Source organism: Elephantulus edwardii, unplaced genomic scaffold, assembly GCF_000299155.1.
Source record: "Elephantulus edwardii isolate Elephantulus edwardi_28Jun2011 unplaced genomic scaffold, EleEdw1.0 scaffold00071, whole genome shotgun sequence".
In the NCBI taxonomy this organism is placed as follows: Eukaryota; Metazoa; Chordata; class Mammalia; order Macroscelidea; family Macroscelididae; genus Elephantulus; species Elephantulus edwardii.
In genome coordinates, this window is record NW_006399821.1 from 1,928,137 (window position 1) to 1,945,509 (window position 17,373).

A 17,373-nucleotide genomic window follows, 5' to 3' on the forward strand; every position below is an offset into this window, starting at 1 on the left:
GATGGCATGAGAATAAATACAGGGAAAGCATGGCAAAACTTGTGGAAGAGTTACTAGAAGAAAACTTTCCAAGTAACATGAACAACAGGAAATCCACATTCAAGAAATTCTATGAACCCCACATAAACTAGATCCCAAAGGAGAGCATAAAGACATATCATAGTAAAAAATTAAAAGATAAGGATACTTGTATATTCATGGATGTAGTTGTTCTTACCTGTTACCATTTATCATGCATGTATATGTATGTATCTGCATGTGGACTGGTATTTTTTATTTCTGATATTAAAGTATGTTGGATATAGTAGCATTCAAAAGGAAAAAGGGATATAATACTACAAGTAGTACAAGAAAACAGAGTCACATACAAAGGAAAACCATTTCTCAGCAGAAACCATGCAAGCAAAAAGACAATGGGATGTCATATACAGAAGGCTAAAAGAAAACAATTTCCAGCCAAGAATCCTGTACCCAGCAAAGCTGTCCATCAAACATTAAGGAGAAATTGCATCATTTGCAGAAAAACAGGAGCTAAGGGAATCTGTGAAAACATAACTAACTCTACAAGAAAACCTAAGGGATGTCCTTCACACAAAGATACCAAAGGAAAGTAGATGGACCATAAAATCCAAAAACAACAGAAAAAGAAACATAGCAAAATGGCAACAATAAAACCTGGACTGTCAATAAGCCCAGTTAATGTGAAAGGATGAAATGCAACAATTAAGAGAAAAAGAGAAAGAGAGTGGATAAAATACAAATCTCATGAAGATGCTGCCTACAAGAGACACATATAAGAAACAAGGAAAAAGATGACAAATTAAAGGGTAGAAAAAAAAATATACCAAGCAAATAGCACCCACAAAAAAGTCAAAGTGGGAAAATAAATCTCTGATAAAATACATTTCTGCATAAAAACTACGATAAAAGAAAAGAAAGGGCATTATATAATGATTATAGCCACAACAGGTCAAAAAGACATAACCTTCATCAACATCATTGTGCCAAATGATAAACCTGCAAAATACATAAAACGGTTAACAGACTTGAAGAAAGACATAGACAACCCTACAATAATGGCAGGAGACTTTAACACACCACTCTCTCCAAAGGATAGGTCAACTTGAAAGAAACTTAAAGATTCAGAAGATCTAAATGTACAATCAGCCAACTGAACCTTGTAGATGTATTCAGGGTACTGTACCTAACAAAAAACCAATATATTTTCTTCTCAAGTGCACATGGTACATACTCCAGAACTAATCACATATTAGTACAAAAACAAATTAAAAAGCTAACAGATAAAAAAAAAACACCAACCCCAAAATAATACAAATTATCTTCTGAGACTACAATGCCATAAAACTAGAAATTAATGACAACAGGGTACAGCTTTCAAAACCACCCAAAGCTAAATAACACCTTCTAAAAAGTTACTGGGTTATAGAAGAAAAAAGTTCATCACAACAAATGATAATGAAAATACAACATGACAAAACCTCTATGATTCAACTAAGACAGTCCTCAGGGGACACATCATAGCAATAGGTAAACACATAAAAAAGGAAGAAAGAAGCAAAATCAATTACCTAACTCAGCACTTCATAAAATAGATAAAGAACAACAAGCTAATCCCATAATCTCTAGAAGAAAGGACAAAAGCTGAAATCAGTGAGATTAGAACACAGAAAAATAACTGAAACTATCAACAAGACCAAGAGCTGGTTCTTGGAATGGGTTCATAAAATTGACAAATCATTGACAAACTTCACAGAAGAAAAGCAAGAGAAGACACAAGCAATGTGAATTAAAAAAATGACTGAGGTGACATTACAACAGAACCAGATGAAATTAAATTGATAATATAAGAATATTATAAAAAGCTAAATATACTCCAAGAAATTTGAAAACTTGAGAAAAGGGACAAATTCCTTGAAACTCACACCCTACCTAGACAGACATAAACAGATGTAGGACACTTGAACAGACCGATCACAAAGAAACTGAATAGACTGCAAAAAGATTCCCCAACAAAAAAAGTTCTGGCAGAGACAGATTGACAGCTGAATTCTACCAAATATTTAGAGATGATCTAACACCAACTCTACTTAAATTATTACCAAAAAAAAGAAAACAAAGGAACACTCCAGAATTATTCTATGAAACAAGCATAGTCCTAATACCACAACGAGGTAGAGACATTACCAAAAAACAACAAAAAAGAAAACTACAGACCAATATTTCTCATGAATACAGACACAAAAATCTTTAACAAAATCTTACCCAATAAAATTCAGCACATAAAAAAAAAATCTTTCACTGGGCATAGTTCAAAGGTGATTGATTCTATAAAACATAATGTATGGAAACGATTGTATGAAACAATGTCAATGAAGGAAAGTGTGAAACACACACACAAAACACTATGTACAAAAAGAAAACACATATTTTAAAGAACTATATGGTATATTCATATAATGGAGTACTATGTAACACTGAAAAGCAATAAAGAATACAGTAGACACTGTCTAACAAGGATCCATCTAGAGGATGTGCTAAATGGAGCAAACTACACAGAAAAAGACAAATAAAGCACCACTATTATAAAAAAGAAACAACAACAAAAAAATAAAACCCGTACAGGAAGTTTTAGACATGAATAGAAGAATCATTCTTCGATGATTACCAGAGATCGGAAGGGAAAGAGAAGGATGTGGAATCAGTAAACAGAGAATATCTAAATAAGTAAAGGGAAAAGTGATAACCAACAAAGGGATGGTTAGAACAACTGCAGCACTAATAATGGGAAGACAGAGAGAGGAATAGAAAAGATTAATAAAAATCCAAATTACAGGAAGGATTTGGGAAAAGTATGATTGCACTGTGGATACTGAAAATGGTGCTACAGAATGAAACGTTTATGAGTGGCCAAATGAAAAGTTGATTTGTTTCATAAACCTTCACTCAACTCACAATAAAAAAGTTTTTTTAAAAAAAATTCATCAAGACCAAGTTAGATTCATAATAGGTATGCATGGATGGTTCAATATAAGAAAAACAATCAACGTAATTCACCATATCAGCAAGGCATAGAACAATAACTACATGATCTTGACAAATGATGCAGAAAAGGCCTTCAACATTACCCAACACCCTTTCCTATTTAAAACACTCAGCAAAGTAGGACTAGGAGGGAATTTCTTAAAAATAATGAAAAGTATATATGCAAAACCATGAGGTAACACATTCTCAACAAAGAGGGAGAAGACAAGGATGCCCATTTTCACTGCTCCTATTCAATATTGCATTGGGATTACTTGCTAGGGAAATACAGCAAAAGAAGGAAAGAAGAGGTATCCAAACTGGCAAAAAGGTAGTGAAAATAAAACTGTTGCTAAGTTTAAATGATATGGTAGTGTATACAGAAACTCTCAAGGACTCTGCAATAAAAGTCTTAGATCTAGAAGAACAATTTAGCAGAGTGCAGGATACAAGATCCATATAAAAAAAATCAGTGGGATTCTTCTACAGTAACTAAGGAGACACAGAAAAGGAAACTAAGAAAACAGTGCCATTTATAATAGCTAATCATAAATTTAAATACTTGAGAATGAACCTAACTAGAGGCATAAAAGATCTTTATAAAGAAAACTGTAAAACACCACTGCAAGAAAAATAAGAGATCTATACAAATGGGAAAATATTCCCTGTTGATGGATAGTTACTATTCCCTGTTCACTCAATATAATGAAAATTACAATCCTAACAAAGCAATCCACCTGTTGAATGCAATCCCAATACAGATACAAAACTCACTTTTAAAAGGTAAGGAAAAGGAAATTGGCAGGTTTATGTGGAAGGGGAAGAGACCCCGAATAAGCAAAGCACTTCTGAAAAACAAGAATGAAGTGGGAATCATAACACTCCCTGATCTCAAAACCTGCTACACAGCTGTAATAACCAAAACAGCATGGTACTGGTACAATGATAGACACACAGATCAGTAGAACAAAATAAAAACTCAGAAATTAGCTCAACTACTGTTGCTCAGCTGTAGATTGACAATAAAACAAAGCCTATCATGCGGAGAAATGACAACCTTGACAAACCTTTCAATAAAAAGTTCCTGCAAAATTGTTTAGAATATAACCCAAGGAAAATAGAATTGAGCCACAAACCAAGATCTGTACATCAATGTTCATAGTAGCATTATTCATAATAGCAAGAAAATGGAAATCTCAAATGTCTATAACAATAAATGAATAGATTGAAAAGCTATAGTTACATTCACGTTTTGGAACACTATGCAGCACTCAGCAGATTTTGAAAAATACTATATAACAGACTCTCTATGAGGTGGATTGATTCAGTGACTGGGGTAATTGGGATCGGTGTATGAGAGACAGTGTGATTGTGATTGACACAGGACAGAGCAGAGTTTAGGGCTGTTGTGCATAGGGTCGCTATGAGTCGCAAGTGACTTGATGGCACATAACAACAACAGCAACAACTATATAACACAAGAGAGTCTGGAGGGCATTATGTTGAGTGAATTCAGTCTCATAAAAACAAATACTACATAAAGTCATTATGGCAAAGATAGAAGGATCACTAGAAAAATGTGTACAAAAGTCCAGTGGGGGAAGGGAAGGAAGGAGAGAGGCTGAGTATGGGGAAGGGGGAAAAAATCCTGAGGTCACAAAGTTTGGTGGGTAGGCAGAGGGGGTGAATGAATTAGGAAAGATCCTGTGAGGATCTCTGAAAAGGTGAAGTCATGGTGGGCTTAGATCAATGGTGGTTAATTTTATAAAGCACAGTGTATGGGAATGATTGTAAGAAAACACAATATGAATGGAGGAGTGTGTGAAATTGTGTATACAAACAAAACTCAATGTACATGAATTCTGTATGCAAACCAATATAAAATAAAAATAATTTTTTAAAAATGAATCTCCACATATTCTGGATTGTTTCCACTTTCGATAAACAAAGAACTAGAAAGATTATTTTTAAAAAAAACAGAAATAAAAAAGAACATTTCATAAGAAAAACTAGTTTTAATGATATTTACCTCAGAGATAAAATCTGAATCTATAAAAAGGAATACAAAATTAAATACATTTAAGTAATACAAGCAAAAATAACTAGCTGGGAAGCACAAAACTCAGTTACTGAGACAAGAAGAAGACACTAAAATATTAAGAAGACTTAGGATAGGGCAGGCTTTAGAGTCATTCTACATAGGGTCTCTATGAATAGCAGGCAACTCAACAGCACAGAATAACAGCAATGTTGCTCTAGTGTGCTAGGAGCTGTGCTACCAATCCAGAGGCAGGCAGTTAAAACCCACTTTCTGCTCCATGGGAGAGCGATGGGCCATCTACCCCTATACAACTTACCACCTCTGAAAACCTGCTAGAGGGTGATCAGCGAAGTCAGTTCAGATTACACAGCACTGAAAGTTTTAATGTTCCCCTACAACAAATAATCAAGAAATAGATGCAAGTACTGACCCTGCATATCAAAGGGAAAGCTGAAGAGTAGAGAGAGAATTGACGATAACGGGACTTAAAAGGAAGTAGGCAGAGTCTAGGCTTGGCTAAGCAGCCAGCATGGCATTGTCATTTTGAGATGGTAGCAATATATCAGGTAAGAAGTCTGGACTTCTACCTGCATAAAACTCAAGCAGAATCTACATCTCACATCATAATACACAAAAAATCAACTCAAGATGGATCAGAGATCCAAGGTAAAGCCCCAAACCATAAAGATCACAAAAGATAAAATGTGTCTCTTCTATGGCATAAAGGCTAGCAAATACAGCCAGAATTGCACCACCAGGATAGGATAACATTGACGAATGGGACTTTTTAAAGATCAAATCCCTCTTTGTGTCAAAAACTTTTTCCCAATAGGGTGGAACCTGACTGGGGGGGAAAAATTGGCAATGCCTTCTCAAAGCATAAAGAAAGTTTACAGCACAGAGCCTCCTCAAGAAAAAGACTGATAAACTAATTACAAAATGGGCAAAAGACATGGAAAGACTTTTCACTGAGGAAGACATTCAGATAGCCAATAGATATATGAAGAAATGCTTCAAAACACTGGCAATATGAAAGATGCAAATCAAAACCACATTGAGACATCATCTCATCCCAGTAGCAGTGGCAAACTTAATAGAACAACAAGCAATAAATGTTGTACAGGATGTAGAGAGATTGGAACTCTCATACACTGTTGGTGGGACTATAAATTGGTACAACCACTCTGGAAGGCAGTTTGGTTTTTCCTCAGAAAGCGGAACACAGAAATTCTATATGATATTGCTATTCCACTGCTAGCAATACCCTCTGAGGAAAACAGAGCTGAGACACAAATGGAGATTTGTACACGGATGTTCATAGTAGTATTATTCACAACAGCAAGAAAATGAAAACAGTCCAAATGTCCATCAACAAACAAAAAGATTGAGAAATTGTGGTATATTCACAAGATGAAATACTATGCAGCACTCAGAAGCAACAATTTTGAAAAATACTATATAACATGGGAGAGGTTACAGAACATTATGCTGAGTGAACTAATTCAGTCTCACGGGGACAAATACTACATAAAACCATTACTGTAAAAATAGAAAGATAACTAGTAAGATATGCATAAACATCCAAAGCAGGAAGGGGTAGGTGCAGGGGAAATCACAAGGTCCCAGAATTTGGTGTTCAGAGGGAGGGGTGAAGAAATGAGGAAAGATCTAGTGGGGACCTGGAAAGATGGCATGACACAATGCAAATGAAGAAATGTGTGAAACACAATATATATGAATTTAACACAATCATAAGAATTTTTTATGCAAACCAATATAAAATATAGAGCAACTAGATTTCATTTAACAAATATTCAGAAAATTGAAAAGGAAGAATTAGCTAATCCCATTGCTTCTAGAAGAAAGGAAATTATAAAGATAAGGGTTGAAATCAACAGGATAGAAAACATAAAAACAACTGAACCCATCAACAAAAGCAGGAGCTGTTTCTTCAGAAGGTTTAATATAATAGATAAATCACTGGTAAACCTAACAACAACAAAAAAAGAAATAAAAGACACAAATAACTTGAACAAGAAGTAAAACAGGGTATCATCACAAGTCAACATTAAATTGATAATATTGGAATTGTTGATGTGTGCCATCAAGTTGGAACCGACCCATAGCTGACCCTCCAGCGGGTTTTCAGAGGCAGTTAGTTAATTTCACAGGAGAAAACTGGCCATCCTTCTCCCACAGAGCAGCTGGTGAATTAGAACTGTGTGCCTTCTGGATTGCAGCACAGCTTCTTACCACTAGACCACCAGAGCTCATATGAGTATCTGAATAAATGGAGAAAAGATTGAGGTCATTAATGGTTTCATCTTACTTGGATCCACAATAAATATCCTTGGCATCAGCAGTCAGAAAATCAAAAGATGGCCTGCATTTGGAAAATCTACTATCAAGGACCTCTCTAGAGTACTGAAGAGCAATGATAACATGCTTTCAAACAACATATCTTGCCAACATAAAAACATACATTGTGGGTACACAGCACAGTCCTGGCCTTACCGATGAGGTCACCTGGCCCAGTTCCCAGATTCTCTCCTCTGATGGTGACTTTTGTCCAGGGAATCCCTTCATTTGGAGAGATGCCTGTCACAAGCGGAGGCTGGCGAGATCGAGACATGATGCTTTTTAGAGGAAAGGGATGACCTTGTTACATTAGCAATCTGTTAAAAGAAGAAGAAAACATATTGATGTTATATAAAGTACTCAAAAACTCTCACTTAAGTTTTGAGTCAGAACCGACTTGAGTCAGAAGTGACTCATAGCTGACCCTCCAATAGTTTCCTGGGGCTGTAAACTACACTGTACAGAGACTGATGATTTCCTCCCTCAGACTTGTGTTTCCTAAGTAAAATAGAGATTAAGTAAAAGTACAAGAATGGTAGATTTTAAGAATAAAAAAATTAAAATAGTCTTAAACAAATAGTTTGGAATATTTTAGCTGACATTTAGGTTATCAGTCAACATCTACTAAACATTAAGTTTATTTAGGGCACTCAAGTAGTGCTTCAAGGAACGTATCAGGAAAAATAATAGAAAACCATGTCCTTAAATCCAGGACATTTCAATCTAACGCTAGATAGAATCCAATGTCAGTATTTAGCTCTATGAATCCCAAATACATACCAGGAACTATCGCAGACATTTTCATAAACTAAGGGGTCGTGGTACTAGGAACATTGTAGCTGATGTTAGATGGATCTTAGCTGAAAGCAGGGGGTACCAGAGGAATGTCTATCTGTGTTTCATTAACTATGCAAAGGCGTTTGACTGTGTGGATCATAACAAACTGTGGTTAACTCTGAGAAGAATATGAATCCCAGAACACTTGATCGTTCTAATGTGAAACCTATACTTGGACCAGGAGGTAGTCGTCAGAACAGAGCAAGGGAACACTGCATGGTTCAAAATTGGGAAGGGCGTACACCAGGGATGTGTTCTATCTCCATACCTTTTCAACCTGTATTCAGAATAGATTATCCGGGAGGCTGGGCTCTATGAGAAGAAATGTGGGGTCAACATTGATGGAAGATCTATCAACAATCTGCGTTAATGCAGATGACACAACCCTGCTTGCTGAAACTGACAAGGACCTGAAGCACCTGCTGCAGGGGGTCAAGGACTGCAGCCTCCAATATAATTAAGGCTCAATGTCAAGAAGACAAAGATTCTCACCACTGGACTAATTGGTAGCATCAGGATGGATGGTGAAGAGATTGAGTTGTTCACAGCTTTAGTTTGCTTAGCTCCACAGTCAACACTCTTGGCACCAGTAGCCAGGAAATTAAAAGGTGTATTGTGATGGGAAAGTCTGCTGTTAGGGACCTCTCCAAAGTACTGAAGAGCACTGGTGTCTCTCTGGAGACTAAGGTGCGTCTGATACAGGCCAGAGTTGGACAATGACTAAGGAGGATAGAAGGAGAATTGATGCCTTTGAGCTGTGGTACTGGAGAAGAGTATTGAGAGTACCATGGACTGCTGGGAAAACAAACAGATTCATCCTGGAAAGGGTTAAACCGGATGGCTCCTTGGAGGCAAGGATTCTGAGGCTCTGTCTGACATACTTTGGACATGTGAGGAAGGACCCCTCCTTGGAGAGGGACATCATGCTTGGTAGGGTGGAGGGACAGCGCAGGAGGCGAAGGCCCTCTATGAGGTGGATTGATTCAGTGACTGGGGTAATCGGGATGGGAGTCTCGGAGACAGTGCGATTGGCACAGGACAGAGCAGAGTTTAGGGCTGTTGTACATAGGGTTACTATGAGTCACAAGCGACTCGAAGGCACATAACAACAACAACATACATTCCTTCGAAGTTCAACTTAAAAGTTATTTAAGGAAGACACTCTAATTAGTCATAAAAATCAAAGAACCTAGGTCCACTGAATTTTATTTCGCTTTATTCTTACACTACTTCTGTACTACACTTACTATATTGTTGAGTGTACTATCGAATCAGAATCGGCTCAGAGCTGAGCCTACAGTGGGTTTTCAGAAACTGTAAATTGCATGGGAGGAAGACTGCCCATCTGCCTCACACGGAGAAGTGTGAGGGTTCAAACCGAGCACCTTTGGGTTGGCAGCACAGTCCCCAGTTCCACACCACTAGGCTACCAGAGTCCCACGCTTGTTATAATAACTAGTTATAATAACTTCCTATCTAGTATAGGTACTCTATTTTATATTCATTAGTAAAATAGTTTTTTAAAAACATTTGGAAGAGATGCTTAAAATAAGCTTAACAAGCATTTCTGTGTTATCTTACAAGAAAAAAATCTGTAGCTATTCTAATTCTCAATGAGAAGCATTTGTTTCACAATTTTTACATAAATTCAGGAGGGACTTAGTACTACCAAGAAATTATTACCAGAAGAGAAGGGTGTCTTTCTGGATGTTAGTTATTTATTGTACGATGAATGTCCTTGAAACTCACCATTCTGGGAAGGCCTGAACACACAGAGGTCTCCAGGGAAAAGATGCCAAAGGAAAAGAGACCATTCCTCGACAATCAAACAAGAGAGAGCCTTCTCCTAGAGCAGGCACCATAAATTTGGGCTTCTAGTCAGCTAAACTGTCACAGAATAAACTTCTGTTTGTTAAAACAAATAACTAATGTTTATAAAAATGCTGGGTTTTCAAAATAGTATTTTTAATCTTCAAAAAGAGTTCTGAAAATATACACCAAATAACTATATACTTAATGTGTAAGTTAGGGGGGAAAATAGTTTCAAAAGTGTAAACTGTTTCTCTGAAGTGGTTATCTATTAATAATGTAAAAATACACTTTCTGAGCTATGTCTGAAAACAATTGTTGACCTTTCTATACATAATGCTGAGAGCATGAATACAGATCTAGGCAAGTCGAAACATACATTAATCGACTTGAGGTGGGGAGGATCACCCAGGACCAAGGATTCTGCGTTGACCATGCCACCCCAAACGGTATTTAAGGATCAATAAAACAAAGTGAGTTAGTACATGTAAGTGTCTGATCCCCAAATATAGTGAGAAATTATTCATAACTAATGAAAAGATATTACAAACATTTACTGATCATGCCAAAAATACAGGTGGACAGGCTGATGACTCGTTTTATTTCATAAACCATTAAAAACCCAAGCTATTTCTCAGCGGCTCCGTGTCGCCGGAGCGGGAGTGCGCGGGTGTGTGTGTGTGTGTGTGTGTGTGTGTGTGTGTGTGTGTGTTCGTGTGTGTTCATGTACGTGCTGAGCTGGCTGTCGCTGTTCATCCAGGTGTCCTTCATCACTCTGGCGACGCAGCCGGCCTCTATTTACCTGGCCGAACTGACTGAATACACAATGGCTACCAACAGGATCATAAAATACATGATCTGGTTCTCCACAGCTGTGCTGGTTGGCCTCTACGTCTTTGAACATTTCCCCACCTTCATCATCGGCATGGGGCTCTTCACCAACCTCGCCTACTTCGGCCTCCTTCAGACCTTCCCGTTCATCATGCTGACCTCGCCGAACTTCATCTTGTTGTGCGGGCTCGTGGTGGTGAATCATTACCTTGTATTTCAGTTTTTCGCAGAACAGTATTACCCTTTTTCGAAGGTCCTGGCCTATTTTACATTCTGTCTGTGGATAATCCCATTCGCTTTTTTTGTGTCACTGTCGGCTGGCGAGAACATCCTGCCTTCCACCGTATAGCCAGGAGATGACGTGGTTTCCAATTACTTCAAAGGCAAGCGGGGCAAACTCTTAGGGATCCTGGTTGTCTTCTCCTTCATCAAAGAGGCCATTCTCCCCAGCCGGCAGAAGATCTATTGAGCCCCTAGGAAGGGATGCAGGGCAGGATCAGGAATGACTGGAGCCCTGGCCTCTGCACCTGGACAGCCTCACCCTCACCCTGACCCTCCACCCCTTGACTCTGGGAAGCTCCAGTCTCCACCCTCAGGGGGACCTAGCTCAGCCCCGAGGTGGAAAGGAGAGCCTGCCAGCCCTGGAAGCCAGGGTTGCTCAGCTGTGGGACATGGCGTGGCCCAAGGCCATCCCCTTGCCTTTCCGTGCTGGGTCAGGGGTTCTGGCTGTGGGGGGCCAGCAGCATAGGGCTGCGGAGCTGGAGAGCAGACAGTGATAGGGACTTTGGACAGATGGCTGTGGGGAGGGGCCATGTTGGCACTTCCAAGAGGAATCCTGTGCTGTTCAACTGTGATTTCTGTCCACGTGATAAACCCCATTTGAATAAAGATCTTAGGTGGCACCGTTTGCCTTAATATCTGCAAAACTTATCTGCCTCTCTTCCTGCTGACTTCTGCCCTTCTGCTCCAGGACTCCTGCTTTGATTGGGGTCTTGCCCTTCCCAAAGGACCGCTGTGGCCCTTGGTGGGAAGAGAGCAGGGCACTGAGCCGGTCAGGTGGGGAGTGGAGGCAGCTTCCTTAGGGCTCTTAGTCAGCTTCCATCGCTTCTTTCTCCAGAGTCACAGGGCTGTCAGGTGGCCAGGAGAGGGGACTGCTGAGGACAGAGTCAGGCTTTCAGGCATTTGCACTATCCTCTTCACAAATCTTCAACTGGAGAAAAGGAGTTGTTTCAGGCTGGATCCGATCTCACACTCACGGAGGAGTGGGGGGAGTTTTGGCTTGCTCTCAGCCTCGCTTGCTGGCTGTGAGGCTGGTGGGAGCGGACCTTCACTGCCTGTCAGAGCACACCAGGGCTGGCCCTCTCTTCTCATGCTTTTGACTCTGGAGGGGTGTCTCCGCCTTCTAAGGGGGCCCAACTCTGGGCACAGACTAGCACTCCAGCCATAGTGCCTTGCTGATGTACACGACAGTACACGTAGGAACCAGGACCCCATGAGAGCCATTACTGGCTGTGTCCTATACCTCAGAGACAGGAGCACCTTGAGGCCACTGGGAAGATCTTCCCATCATGCCTCAGCCCTTCCCACCCTCCCTGCTGGCTTCTCCATTCTCCTAAGAGTGGATGTCTCCTTTTTCTGGGAGGAGTAGCAGATTTTGGTCTTCATCCGTTGGTGAGATTGACTCACCAGAACCTCCTCTTCTGTGCAAACACAAGGCAGAGAATACTGGAGGTCCATGTCATATCTCTGGCAGGCAGGCAGCTCATCCCTGCTGCCCACTTCTTCGTCCCTCACCTGGACAGCGCGGTTCTGCCACCTCCTGCTCGCTCCATGGCCTGTGACCTCTTGGGCAGCCAGAGCCCTCTTGGGTGGCCTGTGCCCTCTTGGGCAGCCGGTGCCCAGCCAGTGCTGAAGCTGACGGGCTCTCCCGGCTGCACCGCCTCAGATGACCACATCCTCCTGGGCTCACCCTTCCCCAGCCTCTGGCCCCGCTCTTGTTCTCAGCTGGTCTTCCTCCTACCTCTCTGTCTGTTCTCAGTCTCCGGTGCAGGTGTTTCACACTTGTGCACTGGGACTTCTCAGGGTTCTGTCTTAACACAGGGAGCCCATCCATGTTGACGGTTCAAGGAGTGCCCAGTTAACCCCTGAGTCCCGCCTCTCTCACCCTGTACTGGATGCACAGACAATTCCAGGTTAGGGCCCACGTGGCATCTGTTGCCCTCCTAAGCCTGCTTATTGATCCTGGCCCCAGGATCACTCAGAGCTGGACCAGAAGCCTGCCACCCACACGCTTCCTCTTTCTGACCTTACATCTACTTTCTAGAAGCTGTCAGTTCTGCCTTGCTAACTAGCCTCTGCTGAGCGGAGCTGCTCCCAGCACCATCAACTTTGACCTGGGTTTATTTTAGCAACTCCCTGCTTCTCTGACCTTCTTCAGTGCATTGATCATCAGGTCACTCCTTTAAATGCCCTATGGCTCCCACTGCCCTCAGGACAAACTTCAGACCCCTTCTCATGGCTGGCGGCACCAACTCACCACCCTGGCTTTGTCACTCCTTCTTGCGCTCTGGGCACCAGCCCCCCAGATCCAGAGATGCCAGGCGTGTCTCTCTTGCCGCTCCAAGTCTCTTTACTACACGGACCTGGGTGACTTCGCAGCTCAGATTCCACTTCCTTTGAGCAGCCCTGCGTTGCCCTCCCTGTCCCTCCCCAGCTTCCCTTGGATGGCCTTCCCTGCCTGCTGGCTAGTTTGTCTCCACTAGACTATACGCTCTCTGTGGGCAGGGCCTGTCCCTCCGTGTTTGTATTAACCGTGCCCAGTTGGCCGCCTGGCACACAGAAAGCACTCAATAAATGTTTGTCTAATGAAAAAAAAAACCCAAGCTATTTGTTTGTACTTTGGTTGTGCTTGGCTTACACAGGGGAGAACCGACAGTAATATCTATTTAAAAATCTACCACCATCTAGCGGAATCTCGACTCATAGAGACCCCACATAGGGTTTCCAGGACTGTAAATCTTTATGGACACCAACCTTCCCATTAGCAGCCACACTGCTTAACCAAGGTATCAAAGGGTGTACTGTTGTGAGGTAGCATAGAGTCATCTACAGTTCACAGGGACCCCATGGCATGTTCCGACACTGCCCCACACATGCCATCCTCACAACCTCCACCAAACTTAAACCAGCTGTTGCAGCCATTGTGTCAATCCTTCCTTTTGAGGGTTGCCTTTTCTTCTTTTTTTTTTATTGGGAAAAAAACATATTAGGGGTACAAGGAGGTGAGGGTTGGGGGCAGAAGGGTGAGGATGGGCAGGGATGCAGCTGCAGAGCTGCAGAAATTGGTTGGTGGGGGGAGCAGGTGAAGGAAATGAAAAGGATCTAGTGGGGACCAGAGGCTACAGGAAAATGACAAGCATTTTCCAATGGTAATTAAATCAACTGTCTATTGATTTGGGAACTGGATGCCGACTCTCTGGCTTCTTCATGCTGAACAGGGGCGTTGATGTGAAGGGGGAAGGGAGGACACTTTATCACCTTACTGGTGGTCTTGGGTTAAGGCTACTTGCCTTCTTGTTCTGTTAGAAGATATTTTCCTGTCATTTGCTCCCCTCTGGACTACAAAGTGTTTTCCCAGGTGGGTCTAGTGGGGATGGCTGGTTGAACCCAGAGGCTCCACCCTCCTTTGCTTCTTTAGCTGGCAGTTGTATTTCCTTTTTGTCACAAGGGTTGCCTTTTCTGCTAACTCTGCACTTTAACTGACAACATGCTCAAAATATGCCTCCAATGTCTCCAGACATGGCCAAGTATCTCTGAGTTCAGAGGAGACCTACTGTTTCCATGATTAAAATAGAGCCCCAAAACCTGGAAGTTGAGGGACCCTCCCCGGAGGCTCTCCCAGACCACTGCAAGATCCAGTAAGGAGAGAGAAATCAGACCTCAGCACAACCCTGGACTCGCTTTTCCTGACCCTCAGACACACAGCCTTGCACTCACAATCCTTAACATTACACCATGTCACAGCTGGTTCTTTTGCACGCCATACACCATTGCTAACATCTCCAGCCATCACTGTTTTAACGTTTCAGGGCTTTTCTGAATGAGGGCCTATACTACTGTACTAGGAATTCACTGAAACTGGTCTCTATATTACTGTGTTTGGACAGTATATTTACAAAAGCACATCATATTGGTTCCTTGCTAAGCACATTAATATAAAAACAGAAAACTGAGAACAGTCATCCTTTCTAATCAAATTTATAATGTTAAATTATATTTACTTGCAGAAGACATGCTGCTACAGAAAATGCAAAAGAACGGGGTGGGGGTACCACAAGAAAAGTTCATGAGAGAAATTTAGCAAAGAAACAAATTAAAAAATGGAAGAAAGACTTAAATGTAAAAATTAAAACCATAAAATTCATAGAAGAAAATGCAAGGACAAGAAGCTGGCATTTAACAACAGATAGTCTTCACAATTACTTGCTATGAATCAGAGAGCTGATAATGACTATGGATGAAATTAAAAGAATTGATACCTTTGAGTTGTGATGATGGACAAGAGAACTGAGTATATCATGGACCACCAAGAGAACATGGAGGTCTGTCCTGGAGAGGGTAAAACCAAGTTGCTCCTTGGAGGCAAGGGTTTTGTGGCTTCGTCTCACACACTTTGGGGAGGGACCAGTCTTTGGAGAAGGATGCCATGATTGGAAGGGTCCTGGTTGAGAAGGATTTACACAGTCATGGGGGCAATGGCTTAGGTGTGTTGAAGACAGTGAGACTGGCTCAGAATAGGGCAGAGTTCAGAGCTATTGTACATAGGACTGCTATGAATCACAGATGACTCAGGGGCATGTAACAGCTACAACTACTACTGTTGATGGGAATACAAAATGGTACAATCGCTGTGGGGAGAAAAGTTTTGTGGTTCTTACAAAAGTTAAAGGGAAACCATATGGCTTTGCAATTTCTCTCCTAGATACATACCTTAAAAAGTTAAAGCGGTCTGGCACTCAGAGTCTCATGGAAAATCTACATGCCCATCTGTCCAGAGCTGTGTACACCATCACAGAAAGTCCCCTATTGGCAAAGACTCAGAGGATCAGAGATTCAATGGCCCAGAGAACAGAGACGCAAAGACCCCTTCCAACAAGTAGAAAGAGGGAAAGGTAAAAATTCACCAGCACCTTCAGTAAGCTTGTTGCTGCACTACACTCAGTGTGTACCTCATGACACACTTGACTACAATGCCCACATATTCCAGGAGGGCAAGGATCATCAGATACCTCATCTGTTCAGCCACTAGCAACCACCACTATTCCCAACCAACAACATTGTACAGGTGCTAAACAGATACCGTATTGGTTATCACACATGCACCAGAAAGGAAGATTTAAAAAAAAAAAAAAAGTACAATAACACCTCACTACAATGTCCTGGAAGCATCAGATAACTTCAAACACACACATACACACACACACACACACACACAGAGAGAGAGAGAAATAAAAGAACATATTAAAAAAAATTTACAAAACTCAGAATCAGTGGATCTCCCAGAAGAGAAAAGCTGATGAAATTCACTGATAGGCATTCAGAAGAACAATGATTAAGTGTTTTCATAGGGTGGAACAAAATAATGAAGACTTAAAGGAAGCCACAAGAAAATTCTACAAAAAATTTCCAAAATATTCAATATAAGACAAAGTAGATAAAACCAATGAGCTTTTAGAAGCCACAGAAAACCAAGAAACAGTTATCCAGAATAATAAAAGAACATTTCAGAAGCTACATGTGGGAAGGACAGAAGGGCAGAATTAAAGAGCTGGAACACAAGAATCAGAGAAACAGAAGATAACAGCTCACAACTCTCATCTGCTAGAGCTAAAAACAGAAATAAGAAGGAAGGAAAAATGAAGAAATCCTCTAAGTTATACAAGAAAGCATCAAAAAGACTATCATTTGTAATTGGAATTTGAGAACAGGAAGAAGGAAAAAAACAAATAAACAAAAAGGTACCAATAAAACTGTGGAAGAGTTACTAGAAGAAAAATTAGAAAATATATACCAAGATGTAAACCTTAAATAATTGATATTCCAAAAGAAATCATTGGGGCACTGTTGTTGTTATGTGCCATCAAGTCACTTGTGGCTCATACTGACCCTATGTAAAAGAGCCCTAAACACCGTTCTATCCTGTGCCAACCTCACCGTCTCGAACACACTCATTTCCCACCACTCCACTCACAGAATTGATCCACCTCATTGAGGGTCTTCCTTTCCTGTGCCATCCCTCCACTCTCCCAAACATGATGTCCCTCTCCAAGGACCAGTACTTCCTTGCAACATGCCCAAAGTATGTCAGATAAAGCTTCAGAATTCATGACTCGAAGGAGCATTCCGGCTTCACACTCTCCAGGACAAACTTGTTTGTTCTCCTAGCAGTCCATGGT

General features: G+C 41.1%; 1 protein-coding gene and 1 pseudogene across 1 annotated transcript in view; one reads left to right on the forward strand and one right to left on the reverse strand.

Annotated features, from left to right (window-relative positions):
• EXOC2 (exocyst complex component 2) overlaps positions 1 to 7,715 on the reverse strand; it is a 248,021-nt gene extending 240,306 nt beyond the window's left edge. The window contains exon 1 of the mRNA XM_006888701.1: positions 7,598 to 7,715. Within this exon, the coding sequence (XP_006888763.1) occupies positions 7,598 to 7,715 (118 nt within the window). The remainder of the gene's footprint in view (positions 1 to 7,597) is intronic.
• Positions 7,716 to 10,811: 3,096 nt separating this feature from the next.
• LOC102868374 lies at positions 10,812 to 11,387 on the forward strand (annotated as a pseudogene).
• Positions 11,388 to 17,373: the final 5,986 nt, after the last annotated feature.